A 19,996-nucleotide genomic window follows, 5' to 3' on the forward strand; every position below is an offset into this window, starting at 1 on the left:
TAAAGAAACTATTTATAGCTAACTGTATAAGGGCACGGATACACTGCCCGTATACACAAGTCAGATCGGAAGTGCAGATCTCTATTCTGTTCTACAAATGGATGGCATAGAAATCACCTGCTAATATTCTCTGGCACCTGCCATTTATTTAGGATTAGGTTTGTATTCCTGTGGCACAACAGCAGATGGATTGCTCTATTCTTCTGTGTACAGGATTATGGTTTTATAAATGTCTGCACAGTCCTGATATCCATATTATGGGCCGCAGTCCCACAGGAAGCCATGAAAAGCGGGGGAAAGCTGGACCTGTAGTCCAGTACATAGAAGTATTTATGTTCTATATAAAATAGGATTATTTGCTTTATTTTAAGATTTGAGGGATAGAGACTATTAACAGGTATTGTATATGGGTTTCATGATGTTGAGAATGTGGACAGAGCAAGATAGGTTATAGCAACATACAGCGGAGGAGGTGCCTCTTCTGCCCCCGCTTTCACGGCGTATAGGTATTGTATTGGTTGTACTTATTACCAGGGGACGACAAACCATCAGTGACATTCATCACAAACAAAGGCTGTCACTGGCCCATTGTCTGTGATTTGTTATAAGGGCCTGGTCTGTGTATTACAGGTCTATTGTTCTGTAGGAAGGTCAAGCCTGTCAAGACCTTTGCTCACTCAGCCCTAAATATCTCCATTTTCATGAACTTTTCAGTGCTGGATGAAAGACTCAGCAGGGCTTATGGTTTTGTTCCTGATTCCTCTCATTCTGTGCATTATGTTAGTGGACAATCCCAAACTAACAGCTGCTTCTCGGACCATCTTTATTCTTCCTCCAGTGCATTATTCTGCATAGCTAGCAATGGCAATGCGGCTTGTAGCCATGGGATCGAAATCCTACAGATTTAAGTAGTGTTGTCAGAATATAGAAGTATAAATGTAGACTCTTTTTTTTTTTTTTTTTTTTTTTTTACACCCAGTGTTAGACTTCACTGTTATCACTTCTACTTCAAGGGGCGGCTTTTTATTATGTTGACAGACAGTACAAAATCATTGCTAATGCAATTCCTCTGGTTAAATACATTAAAGAGCTTACAGTCTGGAGGTGATAGTTACAGACATTCATATTGGAACGCCAATGTATAACTATAATGTTGGAATTGATTATTTAGTGTACATACAAGATATCAGAAATGTGTATCGGGCAAAGGAATTTGAAACAAAAACCTTAAAAATCAGGAAAATGAAGGGCATGGTGACAGAAATCCTATTTGGGAAATAGGGTCTGTATTCCGCCGTTGATCTGGCAGGACAATATTATATTTTTTTAAGAGCAGAAATTCATTGTCATACTGCAGTTCAGTATCTTGAACCCAGCCTAATATGCCAAATACAGGCCGTCTCCTACTTAAGAACACCCGACTGACAGACGACCCCTAGTTACAAACGGACCTCTGGATATTGTTAAATTACTGTACTTTAGCCTTTGGCTAAAACAGCTGTAACAGTTATCAGTGATGTTTGCAATTAAGCTTTATTATTAATCCTGGTTCTTATGACAATACAACATTTTTAAAATCCAATTGAGACCAAAAAAATTCTGGCAGGGGTTACAATGATAAAATATACACTTCCGACTTGCATACAAATTCAACTTAAGAACAAACCTACAGACCCTATCTTATACGTACCCGGGGGACTGCCTGTACTACAAAAATGTCTGTGTCTGCTCTATTGATCTGGATGAGGTTGCCTTGGCAGCAGATATATAGATTTGTTCAAACCCCATTCAGATAAATGGGACAGTTGCAGAAATTTTTGTTGCTTTTTAACTCCCTTTAATTTTTTTTTATTTATGCCAGTACCTTTTTAAGAGTTAAATATATAGATACATTTTTATCATAATTTTTAAATGTGTCTTACTTCTAAAATGTACATATTTACAAGACCTATTTCTATGAAATACTGCAAGTACTTGGGAAATTATGTAACATTGAAAACAATCTACAAATTTTAAAGGAAACTGGTATCATTAACCAAGTGTCAGATCTATCCATATAGAGAAAGAAGAAAGGAGCGGTTTGATGTTTTAATTTTCTAATTTTTATAAATCTTTGAGTATTGCTTGCACTTAAATCATTTAAATCTCCTCTAATCTCTGCATTTTGAGTCCAGTGGGTGGACTGATGTATTTTTGTAGGCATGCTTTCACAGAGAATGCCATTAATCATTTAATTGCTCCACCCACTGGACTCCTAAAGACAAACAAGCAGAGATTCAAATGAATGAGCTACAAGTTCTACTGGGATATCCTAATGCACTATTAATTTTCTCACCATCTCCAAGTGTCCAACTTAATGCTGGTTGATCGGCCTACTTTCTGTGCTGATACTTTGACTGTGCCTTCTTGATTTTAGTATTATTTTGCATCTTCTATTCCATAATAATTTAATGATGAATTCACATGAATCCTGTCTTGGATTTGAGCAATTGGCCCAATGGGGAGAGCAAGGTTCTCTGAGAGCAAAACTGCTCTAGGTGCTCATAGCGACCGATCAGAGCACAGCTTTTATTTTCCCACAGCATTTTATAAAATTAAAGCAGAGCTCTGATTGGTTGTTAGTAGCAAAGAGAAGAATCTTGTTCTCAGACGATCCCGATAAATCTCCCCCAATACACTGTTCTCAGCGAAAAAGCTAAGGTAAACCAGAAAACTACTGCCAAAATGACGTGTTCTGTTCAATGTAAACAAATTGAGTGGAAACATGTCTCTTAACGGAAGTCTCCATCCTTGTTTTACTATTATTAATTGTCGCTGTGCACTTTTTACAGAACTCCTAAACATCTGTTGTAAGAAAATCTCCTGCTGGCCCTTACATCAGCATCTAGCTTATGCAGGGCTTTGAGAGATGACTACAAAAGGACACGTTCCTTGCTTTTAATGAACGTTCCAAGTGGCGTGCTACCTGTGTACACGACACATACGAGAAGTCCTATAATGGCACTAATTCAACCTTAAAGGCACATAATGTTTCTGGTGTCCTCAGAATCCCTCTGGTAAAAATGTGCTCTGTACAAATTAGTCAGAGACATCACCTTCTATTCATGCTATTGTAATATTGCTGCCTGTGTAGCCGAAACAGTGTGTGGTATAACCAATACAATACCAATGTAACAAATACCCAAATATCCATAATTCATTGGAATAAAGACATTACTAAAGCTGTTTTCCAGTATCTGGCAAAAGGAAGGTAAATGGAATAGAATAAGAAAAGAAGAAGCCCTTTACGTGATCGGAATGGCTTTGTTTTCTATGTTTATAGGGTTGAAAAACTCACCACGAAATACCTACTCCAACAAACCGCTATGTTACATAGCAATTTTCAGCGGCTCCTTTAGCTGCTAACTTCCAAAAGTTAACTTAAAGAGAACCTGTAACAACATTTTCACAATTACAGCTAGTGACCAGTTCCCATAACGCTCTATTAACTGACACTCTATATTAACTAAAAAAAAGTCCTGCATGGACAGCCCCTCCCATCTACTCCTCTCCATGTCTCATGCTTCTTCTAAGTGTTCAATACTTGTCATGTAACCAGGGTGATGTCATCTAAGGTCCTGTTAAATCTGCAACGTATGCCCCATGTACTTATAGGATTGTGAGGTGTAGAAATCTATGGAGGAATGCTGTGATTTCATGTGATCAGAAACATACATGGGGTAGACGTTATAGATGATGTGGCTCTCTATCAGTGCCCCATACAGGAGCATATCATAGCAATTAGACCTGTCATTCAGGAACAAGGGGACAGGGTAATGTGGTAACCTCTGAATATGCAGGACCTCATATCAGGTAAGTTGCAAGTTTAACCCCTAATTGGCACACCTCACCTTTTCTAACCAGATAAAATCAGGTTAAAAGTGTTGTGGAGTGGGGGGACTGGCTATACTGAGGCTCCCTATTATACATTTAATAGGTAGCTGCTCAAAAGCCAGAAGAGCCGGCTCTTATTAGTGATCCATCTCACTAAGAAAAGCCAGATTTATCATCAGTCATGTCTGTGTTCTTGTTATGGAGGAGGAGGGACAGAGCTCGAGCAGACAGGAGAATCAGTTTATGAGAAGAATCAGTTCTACCTGACCATATTTAGAAGATTTACGGTCGGATCCCGGAACAACCGAAATGGTATACACCAGGAATGATAGACAGGTTGGAATTATATCTGTGAAATGCTGTATTTTTCTTTATAACTGTGAATTGGAGAATGTGTTATTTTGTTATCCTGAGGATACTTAAGAATCCTGTCTTCATGGAAATACCCCTTTAAATAAATTCCATGCTGCTATTCATTGGAAATGAGGCTTACATACATAGCAGAGCAAGTACAAAAGACATGCAGCATTTATGATGATTTATGATTATGATGCACACATTTTATTTCACATTTAATATTATAAGCCCCTATAGATCTGCTATTATAGTATATATTCTATACGCCTTTACATTACATTGCTCTTTTATTAGTTTTCAGTCTCACTTTAGATATGACTCTATTGTACTTGGAGGTAAACTTTGTTTCATTAACTTGGCGTTCTACTTTTAGGACTTTATCCTCTCTTCCCGTTCTTTAGTTTCCTCTAATATATTTAGCAGACAATTAATATTACATTGTCTGCTTCCGTTAAAACTCTCGGCATCAATGGAAAACACAAATGCAGCAGAATTTCAAGCTTAGTTCCTTCCCTTAGTGTCCAAGCAAAGCCCCCTTCCTGAGAAATTCTATATAATGCTTTGATATATTCTGCCACTCTGGCAGCAGACAACACATCCTGTGCTGGGGCTTTGTTATAAGCAGTACTTTATTTATTTTTATTACATGGGGCTGCCAGATAGACATACATTTTGTTTTCTATTACGTCATATTTGCTTATGCTGGTTTACAGACATTGATCTGTGTTTTGTAAAATATGAAATGAGAAAAGCAATATTTCTTGATTAAAGGGCACCTACCACCACAAATCTACCTATAAAGGTAGATCGGGTGGTAGGTGGATCAATGGGACGTGAGGATAGCCCTCACGTCCCCGCAATTTTTTGGTAACTTTTATCAATCGTTTATGCTAATTTTCTTATGCGGCTACTGGGGCGTGTAGTAGCCGCATCTGAGGTTACACGAGGCGGCTACTCCACGCCCCGGTAGCCTATTTTCTCCTCCTACTCACCATCTTCGGCGCGCAGCTGCTCGTAGCTGCGCGCCCTCGGCCGACGATCCGGCAGCATGCGCAGAACAGCAGGCCCACGCCTGTGCATCCCCAGCTTCCGAGCAGTGACCGCGCAGGTGCGGGCCTGCTGTTCTGCGCATGCGCAGACTGCCAGATCGTTGGACGAGAACCCCCCAGAACCCTGCAGGCTTATTAGCATAGCTATAAAAGTTGACTTTAGAAGGAAGGAGGCCATGAATAACATGTATAAGAAGGTTCACACCGTCACCGTGTTTGGATCAATGATTAAAAGGCATCTACCACCAGGATGAAGGATTGTGAACCAAGCACACTTGCATGCAGATGTGTGCTCCCTCGGCAGGATCCAATCTTCCTTTAGCTAAAAATTATGCAAATGAGCCTGAGGGTTTCTGAGCTTTATAGATCCCTCAGGCTCATTTGCAAATGTTTAAAACCTTTTATTTCATAAAAATAAGGGCTTAAAGAGTTTATCAACAAATGATAGGGTCTAACTTACTGATCGGTGGTGGTCTCAGTGATGAGACCCCCACAGATGACGAGAACGATGGGGTCCCAGGTCACCAAGCTCACTGATCTCGCCATCATAGAGATGAATGGAGCAGAACAGTCATGCAAGGCAGTCGGCTTCATTAATCTCTGAGAGCAATAAGGGGTCCAACTTTGGTACCTAGGACCCCATTGGAGCGATTAGCAAGTTAGGCTCTAATAGGGCCTAACTTGTTTTGTGGGAAAACCCCTTTAAGAAACTAAAAGAAGATTGGATTCTGCCAAAGGGAGCACACATATGCATTTAAGTGTGCTTGGTTTACAATCCTTCTTCCTGGTGGTAGATGTTCTTTTAAGTGTTCCTGGTTTGTCATACTTGATTTTGATGGTAGTTTTCCCTTAAGGGCTTATTCACACATACATTTTTTTTCTTCACTATGGGCAGCCCGGTGGCTGAGTGGTTAGCACTTCTGCCTTGCAGCACTGGAGTTCTGGGTTCTAGTCCCACCCAGGTCAACATCTGAAAAGGGTTTGTATGTTCTCTCCATGTTTTCGTGGGTTTCCTCCGGGTACTCCGGTGTCTTCCCACACTCCAAAACCTACTGTTAGGTTGTTTAGACTGACCCCCATGGGGACTGGGACCAATTTTGTCATGCTTTGTGCAGCGCTGTGTAATCTATAGGCGCTATATAAATAAAGAATTATTATTCACTATGATATGTGTATTTCCATAAATGGCATACTATGGTACATGTTGCCATTCACTTTTTTTTTTTTTTTTTCAACTTGCCTATGGTTTTTAGAAAGGGTGTGGAAAATAAACCTTGTGGTATGACTTTATTTTACAGCAATCAAAAATGGCAAAATGCAATAATAAATACTCCCCTGTTTTAGGTATTCTTGCCTATGGAGATATCTCTCTAGTAGATGCCATTGATGGAAAAAGATGTGTCGCTGTCAGATTTGAAGTTAATATTTCAAATTAAGTTTTCGCATTGTACCAATTAATTGAGGGACTAGCAGGGTACACATAGAGGACAGACTTTGCACGTGACTAGTCTTAAAATAGATCAGATAGTGACGTGAAATGTGGTAAAGGATATTGCAATGGCAAGCGTATAACGATCTGCACTGCAGAGATGGAGGGGGAAAGCATCAGATTCTTAGGTCGGCTCTGCCTATCACTACTGCTGAGCATGGCAACCATCTCCTAGGAGACTGCAACAATCAAGGAGAATGAAAAACTTGAACAAACACAAGAACAGGAAAGGAAAGATTTTGTCAAAATATTTTGCTAACAAATTCTATGTAACCTAGAGCCTGAAAACTGACACAAAACGATTTCCATCTTACAATCTTCAGATGTTTGTGAGCATTTTATATCTTTTATGTCTTGAAACATTTAATATCCAAGACATGGGTGTCTTCTTGAATTGAAGTTTAGAGGACATAGGAAAACCATTATACATGTAGGGCAATTTGATTAAGAACAAACTAAATAAGAAAATTGTAATAGTCTGATGGAAGACATAGTAACTTCCATCTGGTGGGAATGAATATACTTTAAGGAAATTAACCATTTAAAAAAAAAAAATAAAAACCCCTATAAATACTCACCTGCACTACTGTTCATTTTGATCTGTCCATAATTAGCAGCAGCACAGAGAGAGGGGACAAGATGTCTGGCAGTTCTGGCTGCTAATTATGCACACTCCTTCCCCTCCGTCTCCCTCGCTGGGGCATGAATTCACGCCTCTCACGTGATGTCACTTGCCTCTCTCTTGCAGAGCGGAGGACATCTTGCCCTTACACTCTGTGTTTTTTTTTTCAAGGTGATCCCAGCATGTCAAGTTTAGCAGTGAATCTGTGGTATATAGCTATAAAATACAAAATGATGACATGCTATAGCATCTTTAAAAAGTAAAGTATTACTTCTGGGTTTATGTGCTATTGGCATACAGATTTCTGGGTTAACTAGAGGGTTCTGACCACAAATGACCCAACGTAGTTAGGTACAGTAGAAGGTAGTAGATTGTAATGGCATCATGTACACTCAGCAGAAGTGGGTCTTGGTGTATTTTGAGAATGAAGAAGAATGGACACTAATTTTGTGGAGAAAAAGGCAGCGTTATTTTACATTTTTGATACTGAACCTTTACTGTAATGTAGATTTTTCATCTGGTTGTACATGGCCGCAGTATTGCTGTCGGCAGACATGCTGTATTTATCTTTTACTTGCCCTAGCTGATGTGCATGACCAAACATAGTCATTGAAGCCTCACTGCTAATTGTTCACTAGGAAAATATTAACCCATGCTGTGGACATTTTTCTTTATATTCTTAATTGTACACCATTGAGTAATGTCTCTTCATTTCTTCTTCTAGATGTCTCAATTGAAGCATAGACATAGAAGTTGATGGGTCAGGAAATTGAGCATTTTGCTGTGGTCTAATGTGTTATGAAGGGAAGGATGGTATTAAGCAGCCATCTCTTAATAGTCTCATAAAACCCAATGTAAAAGGACAGTTGAAGTGTCTTGGATTAAATCTGATGATTTGGGACAATATAACTCATAGCCTCATTGCTTTCTATTGGGTGTGGTCAAGGCACAGTGGGTAAATGCGGTGAGCGGTGCTGACCTGATATAAATGCCATTTTATCAGGTCGCACTGAGATCACATAAACTGAGTGAGATGGAAGTTTCAGATAGGAAATAACCAAGTAAAGTAATACAATATACACTGGAGATCAACATTAGAGAAAACTTTGTGATACCTGAAAGTTATTGGTGGTAAGCTGGCACCTGGTGCTAATTTCCTTAATCATTTGACAATCATTTTCTTATGTATTTCGTTCCGTGGTTCGTTCTGTGGTTCCCATAGACTTCCACGGAAATCTATGGGAACATATAAGATAGGGGTTGCATACAGTTGTGCACCGTATGCTGCCATATATTTGTGTGGTATCCATGTCCAATATTTCGCCATATTACGGCAGCTGCCCTGCGCTGCTCTATGTAGAGGGGAGGGGTGAGCAGCGCTCTTTCCTCTTCCTCTCCAGTTCGAACGTTTGTGTACATGTACTTTTAGAGCAGGCCCCATCTCTCTCTTGGTGTGTCAGAGGACCTAACATCCTAATACCCCAAGGGCCACACACAACAAACCACAGTCCTGTTTAGGGTTTGACATCATGTTTTTGTGCAGGAGGCCTAACAGTATCCTTAAAGTAGACACCATTTTCCTAGTAACTGGTTTCTTTTAATACAAACAAATTTTTTTACACTGGGAAGCAAAGCATTCACAATTGAAAACCACTAGAAAGAGGAAGTCATTCCAGCAGGTCCCAAAGACCTTGTGTTTAACGTGGATTGCTGAAGCTGCCAAGTGCTGCCCTACACTCCATAAATTACAGGCTTGCTGAGCATGCACTATGGCCCCGAGCAACAGCTGCTTTGCCAAAACTTGCTGATCCTCACCTTATACCTGTCTTTTTCTATTTTAGACAACACTGTGCTCTAGCTATAAATTAGGCGAGTTTTCCTTCTCAGCAGCTGTTTTACACTCTGTAAGCTACATTCATATTATTCTGCAGTAGCTCTATGTAAAATGACCAGATTTTTGTGAACCACATTGTTCTTGCCTCAGCCCTCCAATGCCTTTTTTTGCACAGATTTTTAAAAATCTCTATACATGTTTTTGAAATGTATTTTTTGCAAATATTGGAGGAGAATGAATGATGGATGTGGAAACTGGTGAAATAAAAATAAAAAAGCAAAACAATATATGTGAAATTGTGACTATGTACATAATCTCAGCTGGGAGATTGAGTATATAAGATGCAGACCTCTCTGTATTATGTGTTTGTTCATTGGGGAGATGAAGGCGGTCACGTGTACAAACCCGCTGCCGCCAAACCTTTTGGGAAAGACTTGTTTTTCTCCTCTGCTCTTCCAGCCACACTATCTCAGGGCACACATAGTACAAAATGCAGGCAGTGATTCCTTTACTTTAGTTGTCATGGCCCTGGCTTGGGTTTCATTTGTTTTTTGTGAGCGTCATCTCCCTGGAAGGATAAAATCCTTTCAGTGCTCTCTCATCCTGTTATTTAATACAGCAGTGCCTTTTTACAGCAGGCCGCTTATCTCTTCCGAGACTTGGCATGGTTTAACCAGCACAAAGCCTTCGATTCTGCAAACAAGCACAGCTCTTCCTGAGGTCAAAGGACAAATAACTGTGCGTTTGTATAAAATATGTGGTAAATTCTATACAATTTCCTGTATGTGGACTTAACCGTGGCATACTTGGGGAAGTGCTTTATGGGTCACGGCACTTAATTTATGCCATGCATACAGAAATATAAGGTTAGGATATAGTGGCGTTTATAAATAGTCATAACCTACTTGTGTGAAATGAAAGAGGTTATATGTAGTGTGTATTACATAGTCCATGCATCCTACTTATATTTATATAAAGTGACACTATTGAAAAGTGAGCCTGGCCCGAGGGAGGCGGCATAAGCTATGCCCTATAAATTATGCACCCTCAACATACGGGCAGCAGGGCTTGTCTTCTGAAATGCTTAGACCAGTTCAGGAGCAAGTGGAATGCAAATTGTTCATTATGGATACAAGTGATAAAACCTCTTATTCCATCAGTAAAGCCGCCTGCTCCGCTTATTAGTATCTACTAAATTCTAGGAAATATGAACAATGTCTCTTTTGTCAGATAAGAGGAAACGCCAGAAAAACAGTATTTTCCCTCATTTGTACTTAAAGGTTATGAAGGGTTATTCTTTATAAAATGGGCAGAACAAGCTGCTGGGAAATGAAGGTAATAATGTGAAAGAATGTAAAGTACAATTAGGAAAATTAGTAGTAGTCACGTATATAACATAAAGACATAAAAACTGCAGTTTTCTATTGTATTTTTAATTACACTAATTATTATGTGAAGAGAATCTGTTACGACTATACAGTATATTGTACACTTGGATAGAGAATTGTTTCCAGTGATTATTGAAATGCTAAAGTAAAACGGGCAATCCCCAGCTTAAGAAAACCCAACTTACAGAAGGACTTCTCTGGCCATTGTCACCTCTGTTGAAGTTCTCCTTATGGCCACTAAACTAATGGTAGCTAGATGCAGGAAGGAGAGTCAGTCTCCTAGCATAAACAAAGTCATTGCCATAGTGAATGTCTGTTGCATACAAGAAAAACATATCTCATTTCAGGAAAATAAACACCCCAAATACATAAAGGATTGAAGACTGATATCCAGAGCACTTCTCGGATCATGGATCCTTTGCTCACTGTCTATTGTTCTGTTTTGTAGTTTTACTTTTTTAAGGTAGCTAGGGCAGGCATGACCTTCTGATCAGCTGGCAGCCCACAGTCTGCCATGGTGGTTATAAGCTATTGGCCAATGATATGCAAAGTATTGTATGCAATGAGACTTATGCCTGATGAATTTATTTGTGAACTTGTGCTTCTTGTTTGTTGTTAACTGTGTTTGTTGTAAAAAACCCAAAACATTTTTTGTAATTTTTATTAAAAAAAAAAAAATGGTAGTTCATAATTAGATATATAGACACAATTATCAAAAAAGGTGAAAACTGCACTTTGTGCACTTTGCCTGTGTAGTGTGCCTAGGGTACCAGATTCATGATTTGTGGTGCCCGTTCTTCATGAAACTGTTGCTTCCCTGTGTGCACCCTATCTTGGAGTGTGTGACACAATTCTGTCGGTCTCTGCATGTTAAATGTGACATCTCGGGAATAGTGAAGCCATGACACATCTGTCTTGCACTTCTTAAATACCTGTGCAAGCAAGAAAGAATGTGCAAAGTCAGACAGAAAACTGGCGCAAGGGCCTTAAATGTGTCCCAGAGTGTTTGAGAAATTATTATTGCATCCCAGGACCATTGAAGACACAACATAGTTCAAGGTTAAGAGTGTCGCTGTTTTTGGATAAAAGCAAACATGAGTATCTAATTATAGGCAAGATCTGCCCTGATTTTCCTACAGATCCATCAGTGCTAACCTTATCGTACTGTCATTTCCAGATAAATGATTGAAGTAGATTCCATTGGATTTAAGGTTGATACTTGTTGCTAACCTTTATAATATTGAAATGTGAGCATATATTTGGTGCAGTATTTCTGTGAATAGCATCCCATTACAGAGAGTATTGTTTTCCTGCCTCCCCCTGCACCGTCATGATGATATTACAGCGTTTGTTTCATTCTCTGTCTTGGTTTGGTGTAATAGCCGCGGTTGTCTCGCTGCTGTTGTAATGAGATTTTCTGTGGCTTGTCAGCCCCGAGGCGGCCAGATTGAAGGATGAACTTTATATGTAGACAGGAAATTGTCCCCAGTCCAGACTCTGGTGTTCGGTGTGCTGATGTGCACATAACATGCGCTGAGACCCGCCGCTTCCAAACAATTGAACAGACAAGCACAAAGAAATTATGTCTATCTTTTGAAGTAAAAACCTGCAAACCCTGACATGCACTGTGCATTGGGATCTGCAAGAGGGGGTCACAATGACATCCAGCATCACAGGACATTTACATGGTAATAGGATGAGCCAGTCTCTTAGGGTTTTGTTTGGGACCGGTGCACGTCCATACACATATTCACAAATACAAATTGCTGATGTGAAAAAAAGATGGCTACCATGTAATGCAATGTTCTTGGTCATGTGCTACCTTTTAAATCAATGCATAGCACATGGACAAATGAATTTAATGGGTTCAAACACAAAGCTGTGGATTCATAGTCTGTGCGTTTGGCGACTGAACTCGGGTCCTATTCCTTCTTGTGTTCTTGGCTTTGAAAGTCTACTCTACTGTCATGGGCGCATGTGTGGACCTCACGAGTTTGTTGTTTGCGACTCAAGTATGCTGTTAGTATAAGGCCAAGCACACAACCCTAGAGTAGTCCGAGATACGGTTTATGGCACCCAATAACATTGAGTGATCATGCAGTGTGCTGCTGCGCTGTGACTGTGCCGGGGAGGTGTGCTCTCTCTCCCCCTCTCTTCTATGTGATTTGCCCTGGATCTGGTCCAAAATGCTTGCGTTTTTCGTGTAACCATGCATTTGGCTGATTTTAAAGTTTGTCTTCATTGCTAAAAGTGTAAGCAGCTGTGTTAAAATTTGCACTGCTGCTTATACTTCCAGCAATGAAAACTAATGTTTTCAAATCATTCAAACGCATGGTAACATGAAAAGCGCATCAGTTTCTGGGATGCATTTAAAAATGCATCCAAAATATGCTACATCTTGCGTACCAGCCCTGCCTCCTAGATCTTTACATAGCTGGAGAATGACCTCATAATTAGGAGTCAGGGCTGGGACACCAGATGTATGGAGTGGGCAGAGCAATCTGCGGAAGGCCGGGGGGTGGGGGGGATTACCTGACTGCATCTTACAAAATAATAAAAAAGGATTTTTCATTCTGCAACCTAGAAATATTCTAAAAAGATCTCCAGGGTTGTACATATTACAGAAGAAGGTAATGTTTGTGGACTTGGGGTGGTTAGTGTGGTGACAGCTTCCCTTTAAATACCAGTTTCTAACATTTAATCAACATTTCAATTTGTTGTGTGTACCGTGAAACTCTAGTTGGTGTAAGGTTTGTTGCTTGGTTGGTAGGAAAAATTTCCTATGTTCTGTTTTGGAGAGTTGTGTTATTGACCTGTGCACATTGATCTTGTTAAATTTATCTCTAGAACAATGTTATTGATCTATTGGAAATGAACATTCATTATATATTGACAAACTGTATGTTTTCCAATCGGGAAATGACTGTGAATTTAAAGCAGTGGTTCACCTTTAGTAGCTAAAGGTGAACCAAATACATGTATATGTGGTATTTCCTAATCAATTTCTGCAACAAGGCTTTTTAAAGAGACTTTAAGACTATGTGAACGCTGGCTACAGCACTGGCAGTCACAACAAAACCGAGAAAAGCTTTGAATATACTGTAGTTAATGAATAAATACATTTTTGCTTTTTTAATTTAATTTTTAAAGAATTTCTGGGAGAAAACCGATATTGGTTATAATATGCTATCGTGAGGGACTATTTTAGATAAGCTCTCCGGCTTCTTGAAATGCCGAATATTTTTTGATTCTGGTCCCTGTGTTGTCTGACACATTTATTTTGGACTGGGCCGGTGAATGCCACATGTGTGCTATATTAGTCACCGCTGGATTCAAGCCTCTTTTAACGTGTAAAAGTGTCTGCTCCTTCTGGGAAGGTCCCTGCATGCTTCACGTTCAATCCAGCAATTAGGTTATCTGATAGGAAATGAAGCTTATAATATTAGACACATTTAGCGTTTGCTTATCAGGGGATTAGAGCTGCTAGTGGCACATCAAATTGTTCATAATGTCGCTGTCAGAGTGGATCACATCATGTTTCAGATGAATTACTCTTTAGTCATGGTTGGTGGAGATGAACTCACTTTTTTATTTCTCTTTTGTGTGAGGTGGCCTTTAATGTAAATGAAAGTGGTAGACGCTCAGAAAGAGAAGGCACGCGTGCTCTCCTGAGAGAACACCATCTGAACTGGAGAATATGTCTTCAAAATGCCTAGAGCCTGCAGTCCTCTGGAAGCTGCTCCTTCATATGTTGTTGTAACAATGAGAAAAAAATTTAAATTAAAAAAATCAATAACATTTTCTTTAAAGGACATCTACCATCGGGTTTAATGATGTTAGATGTCCAAACTGATTTGCTTGTCCTTTTACTATAGGGGATAAAAACGTCTTTATTATCTTCAGGAACCACCGTAACGCCTCACGGCTGCGCCATCTGATTATGTATGCACTCTCCCTCTCTGTACACTGTTGCCTGGTCGCACCCATCTTGATCAGCAGTCAGGACCACGTAGCAAAGCGAGTAAAGCCTGGGAGGTAAAACCTGCTCTTCTCATTGTAATAACAAGGACATCACTGAGGTGCTCTGGAAATGCCCTCTCAGAGACCCTCAGGCTCCATTAACATTATTTTAAAAGAAAAGAGGCCATAGATAACAAATGTAAGATGACCACGGTCATGGTGGATGGATCTACAGTACTGTTTAATGGTTATTTGATCAAGAAGGAGAGTGATGTGGTTATACGCAAGATGATCTGGCCTCCACAGTCAACAGACCTGAACCCAATCGAGATGGTTTGGGGTGAGCTGGGAACTCCTTCAAGACTGTTGGAAGACCATTTCAGGTAACTACCTCTTGAAGCCGATCAAGAGAATGCCAAGAGTGTGCAAACCCGTAATCAAGCTTTGATGCCTTTAGTGTGAATCAAAAATTTGAATAGTCATGAAAATACAGAAAACTCATTGAATGAGAAGGTGTGTCCAAACTTTGAGTAAGTGTCCCTCATTTATCCTGATGGATTTTTATGGTAGAGGCTCAAATGTTGTGGAGGTGGCGTATCAACAAACCTAGTCACGATTTCTTGCAGTGCACAAGAAATCATGATTATTTCAGTGCTTCAACACTAGAAATCAGCATAAAGGATTGATAAATGCCCCCTAAGTGCTAAAAAAAACAACTGTAAACTTTTGCTTAACTCTGCACTAACCAAAAATAAGCAATTCTCTAGTTTACTTTTATCAGCTATCTGCAGGTTTAGCTGCTAGCAGAGCAGCTAGCAGAGCTGCTAGCAGAGCCCCCCTGGCTTCTCTCCATTTGCCATGCTTTCTGGTAAACAAGGGAAACCGTATAGGACAAGAGGAGACTTGTTGGGAGGAGCCATAGAGCCGTACTAGATTAGTGCAAAAAAAAAAAAAAAAATGACCTGAAGTGATGTCACAAGCATGTGACTCATCACAGGCTTCATGTCGTCATATTATCCCATAATCAAAGTTAGGCCCTATCCACAGTATAGGGCCTAACTTGCTGATCAGTGCAGGTCTCAGTGCTGAGACCCCAGCAGATCGCGAGAATGTGGGGTCCGACCGACTCCTCGTCGCTCCATAACAGTAATGGAGCAGACGGCCACGCTTGACCGTTCTGCTCCATTAATCTCCAGGCAGCCGACGGAGATCGCCGCAACGCTAACTTTGCTTCGTGAGAAAACCCCTTTAAGCACAAAAGACCTTAGATCACGAAGGAGTTTATATTAGCATGTTATCATTATGCTTGAACTCTTTGGGTATAATTTATATATTATAAAAGTGAGCCACTGATTCTGGATAAACTTTTAATCTACTTTTGTCTGTTTATGTGGCAGGAGGTTTTTTTTTTTTTTTTTAATTTTTTCTCTATCTACTAATGGACTAGGAATGGTGACATGCAGTTGTTTTTTACCTCTTTATTTGACCTTTGGGATTTATAGTGTGTTACAGCTTATACCACGTGTCCATCCAGCTGTACAACTACCAGATGTAGATAAAGCTGTCTGAAAAATGCTGTGTCCATTTGATTGATCAGTTTTTTTTCTTCCTTCCTTTTGTGCGCAACTTTATGAATTGCTTATACCAATGTTACCGAATCATGCCAAATACATACCGTAATATAATTTGGAATGCTTTGAAAGATGCATTGACTTCTGCCATAATTGACAATGTTCTTGCCTTTTATCTGCCATGGGGTTGGTGTGGCTTGCCAGAAGCAGTTGGAAATGAAAATGTGACGATGTACCATAAAGGCTTCACATATACATACATATGTAATTTTGGTCCTTTTTCCTGAAGCTTGCAGTATTTGCTATTTTGCCTGAACAGTTGAATTAGTTGCATACATGTTATTTGTTGTTACATCAATTAGATAGCTGTTGTATATAATAATAAATCTTTTTATAGTGCCATCATGTTTTGTGTTTCTTCATAGATCATGCGGTACATATAAAAATAATGCAATAAACTGCAATAATATCATCAGAAGAAAAAATTGGAATGAGAACCCTCCTCACAACAACTTGCAATCTTGGAGTACGTTGTTGCTATTCCGTGTTGATTTCTCACACCTAGGGCCCATTCATGTGACCACGTGGGGGTCTGTGATACGGCCGTACAGTTTAAGGCCATAGATGTCTATGACATGCTACGAAAGTGTCTGAGAAATACCAAAAGAAAATTTGTGGCCTGAATCCAAAGAAGTCTAGATTTCTGCATGGTGTTATCCAACAGGAAGCTTCATTGTTTACTTCCTGTGGATAAAAACCAGTCCATTGTCATGTGATGTCACACAAGTGCACAGCTTGTTATAACAAACAGCTCTCATTACTGTACTGTGAAATAACGTGCCGTGTACCTGTGTAACCTCATATGTCCAGGGACAGTTTTGTATCCATTGGAAGTAAACCATGAAGCTTCCTATAGAATGACAGCAAGCAGAGATGTAGAAAATGGTGAGAAATTGATAACTTTTACAATTTTCCAAAATACTTTATCATTACACAAACCATATCAATTATTTGATGAAATTGGCCTTCTTGTAAAACTTTAGAGACCATTGAGGGGGGGATTTGTCATGCGTTGGCACTTGTGTGATGGCGTATGGTGAAGGCCTTGCCCCTTCATGTCCCGGCGGATACATCAAGGGGCTTAGATCTCTTGTTGTAGCCATCAGGTGACCACGCCTCTGGGCAGTGCTATGCCAGGCCTGATCTAGTGTATTTTGGACTGGGGGCTTACGGGTTCCCTTGGCTTGTTTCTGGTTATTTGCATAACCACCAATCACCAATTTTCTAATTCTGTCTTCATAAACTGTGCTTTAGACTTCATGTTGGTCTTTAGGCTAAGAACAGTATAAATTTATTTTTCTTGGCCTTTTTTTTTTTTTTTTTCTTCAAATGATTAAAACATGATGTCATGAAAATAAACCAAGGAGTTTGTCTTTATATATTAACCAAGACAACTTAGCACTTTGTCCAGCGATTCACTTATTTCTTGGCCTGACTTTTGATAAACTTTCGTCATTAGTTAGAAAAGACCTTTAGCTAAAAGTCATTAGTGAATGTATTGTAAGCTTGGCTGCTTTTTGCTGATCACTTTGTGTTTGTTTGAATTTTTCTTTGCTTTTTGTGTTCCAGCAGCTGTAGCAGTCCCAAAAGCCCCAGTCATAACACAGCCTTTGTAAAGTCAACATACTGAGTATTATCTGTAGACTAACAGAACTTTTTTAGAATTGTCTTTTTTGATATTTTACATGAATACTAGTATTGTGTGTATATTTTTAGCTTAAAACTTAGTTTTCATTCTTAATTGTGTTGAGGTTAGATTAGGACACAAAGGTGGAGAATAAATTTACCAATTTTTATTTTTTACAGGTTTTTGTTTTTTCTAAATATTTTAAAGGCTTAGCCACACGTGTACCTTTCAGACTCATTAGCATAATTTTAAAGTTGATTTTTAGAAGTAAGGAGGCCATGGATAACAAATATAAAAAAAGATTACCACAGTCACAGTGCCTGGCTCTGAGTAAATGTCATTGGTTTATCATGCTCCATGTGAATGGGCAGTGTGGTAGAAGCAACAGGTATAACTAGTTTTGTCAAAAACTTGGGTTGTTACGTGATAACTATCAGGTAATGGTCAGATCAGATGATGTAACCATAGCTGGGGAAAGTAGCTGGCTCCTACATGAATATAAATAAGAATAGAAGGAAAGCTGTTACTATTAGGAAGGGAAGTAGGGGAGAGAAAATATGGGTTTTGTTCATACTTTACAAAGGAATCAAAAAGTTGGTGGCTATAAAGCCAAAGTTACACATAATCATTGATGAAAGTGAGTTAGGACCAGTAGGGGTATGTTTAACCAGTAGTTAGGGCAGTGACATCATTGGGGAAACACCCCCTTCATGGACACGCCTCCCCCCCCCTGCGCATTCAGGGGGGTGTTCCCGGGCGGCGTCTGTGCCATACGTTGTAAGGGCACATGGGAATGCTCCTGACCTGTCCTGATAATGTATGACAAATAATGTAATGTAAGCCCAGCCTAAATAGTCTCTAAACTAAACCAACTTAAGTAACTAAAAATTTGGTCCATTCATGAGGTTGGTTTGGTTTTGCAGGTCCCATTTAGATGGCTGTGTTGGCTTTAAAAATCTCTGCAGTACAGTGGCTTTGTGTGTTTGTGGGAGGTAAACATTGCCTCTTTTGACTACTTTGTCAGGAAGCCCTCGTAACATCAAGAAGCCTAATAACATGATGCGGGATTAAAGCCAAACCAGTATACGAGGACGGTTCAATAAGTACCTGTGTTAGAAATTAAGAATTTTTTTATTTTTCAATATAGTCCCCTTTTAGAAAGATACACTTCTCCCAACGTTCCTGCCATTTTTTTAAACCCCTCCAAAGAACAGGATTTGTCAAACTCTCCAAAATACGCCTCTGTCTCGGCGATGACTTCCTCGTTTGAGCTAAAAAAAATTTCCCGCGTGCCATTTCTTTATATCGGGGAACAAGAAAGAGTCGCAGAGAGCCAGATCGGGTGAATACGGGGGAAGGGGGGTGTGCGGTAGCAATTTATGCAGTTTGGCGGCATGCTGATGAATGTGCTGGTGCGTTATCCTTGTGAAACAGCACCTTTTTCGTCAAATGCGGCCGTGTCTCCTTCAATTTTCTGTCGAAGCAGTCCAATAACCCACTGTAGTATTGTCCAATGATCGTTCTTCCTTCTTCTAAAAAATCCATGTGGATGACGCCATTCGCATCCCAAAAAATCATCGTCATGACCTTTCCGGCAGTTGGGACAGTCTTCGCCTTCTTTGGAGCAGATTTACTGGGAGAAATCCATTATTTTGATTGCTGCTTAGTTTCTGGTGTGTAATGATGAATCCAAGTTTCATCAACGGTGACAACTCGACGCAAAAACTCCTTTGGATCTCGCTTAAATTGCTCCAAACACTGCTTCAAAGTTTATAGCCACATCCGCTTATTGTCCACCGTGAGCAATCGCGGCACCCATCGGGCCGACAATTTTTTTTCATCGCCAACTTATCATGTAAAATATTAATTGCCGTTCCGGTTTAAACAACTACGGCCTCTGTTCCTTCCCGCACTTTCATTCGTCGATCAGCGAGTATCATGTCGTGGAATTTTCGAATGATTTCCTCGGTAACCACGTCTGCTGGGCGTCCTGGTCGCTCCTTATCAAGAACGGATGTTCACCCATCTTTAAATTCGTTGAACCAATATCTAACTGTGGTCATAGATAGAAAGTGTCCCCATAAACGGCATCCAACTTTGCTTTTATCCCCTCATGTTTTTTCCCATCCAAAACCAAAAAGCGAATTACCGAATGATACTGCTCTT

General features: G+C 39.8%; 1 protein-coding gene across 6 annotated transcripts in view; it reads left to right on the top strand.

The window, feature by feature from the left end:
- The window catches only part of SRGAP1 (SLIT-ROBO Rho GTPase activating protein 1), a 94,762-nt gene that overhangs the window by 19,645 nt on the left and 55,121 nt on the right, over nucleotides 1-19,996 (top strand). The window contains exon 1 of one of the 6 annotated variants that reach the window (XM_072146611.1): nucleotides 17,046-17,088. The exons of the other annotated variants lie outside the window; for them this stretch is intronic. Coding sequence (XP_072002712.1) covers nucleotides 17,061-17,088 — 28 coding nt within the window. The 5' untranslated portion in view covers nucleotides 17,046-17,060. Of the gene's footprint in view, nucleotides 1-17,045; nucleotides 17,089-19,996 lie in introns of those variants that run through there. 6 annotated transcript variants of the gene reach the window in all.

The sequence above is a fragment of the Engystomops pustulosus genome, chromosome 4 (genome assembly GCF_040894005.1).
Source record: "Engystomops pustulosus chromosome 4, aEngPut4.maternal, whole genome shotgun sequence".
Classification (NCBI taxonomy): domain Eukaryota; kingdom Metazoa; phylum Chordata; class Amphibia; order Anura; family Leptodactylidae; genus Engystomops; species Engystomops pustulosus.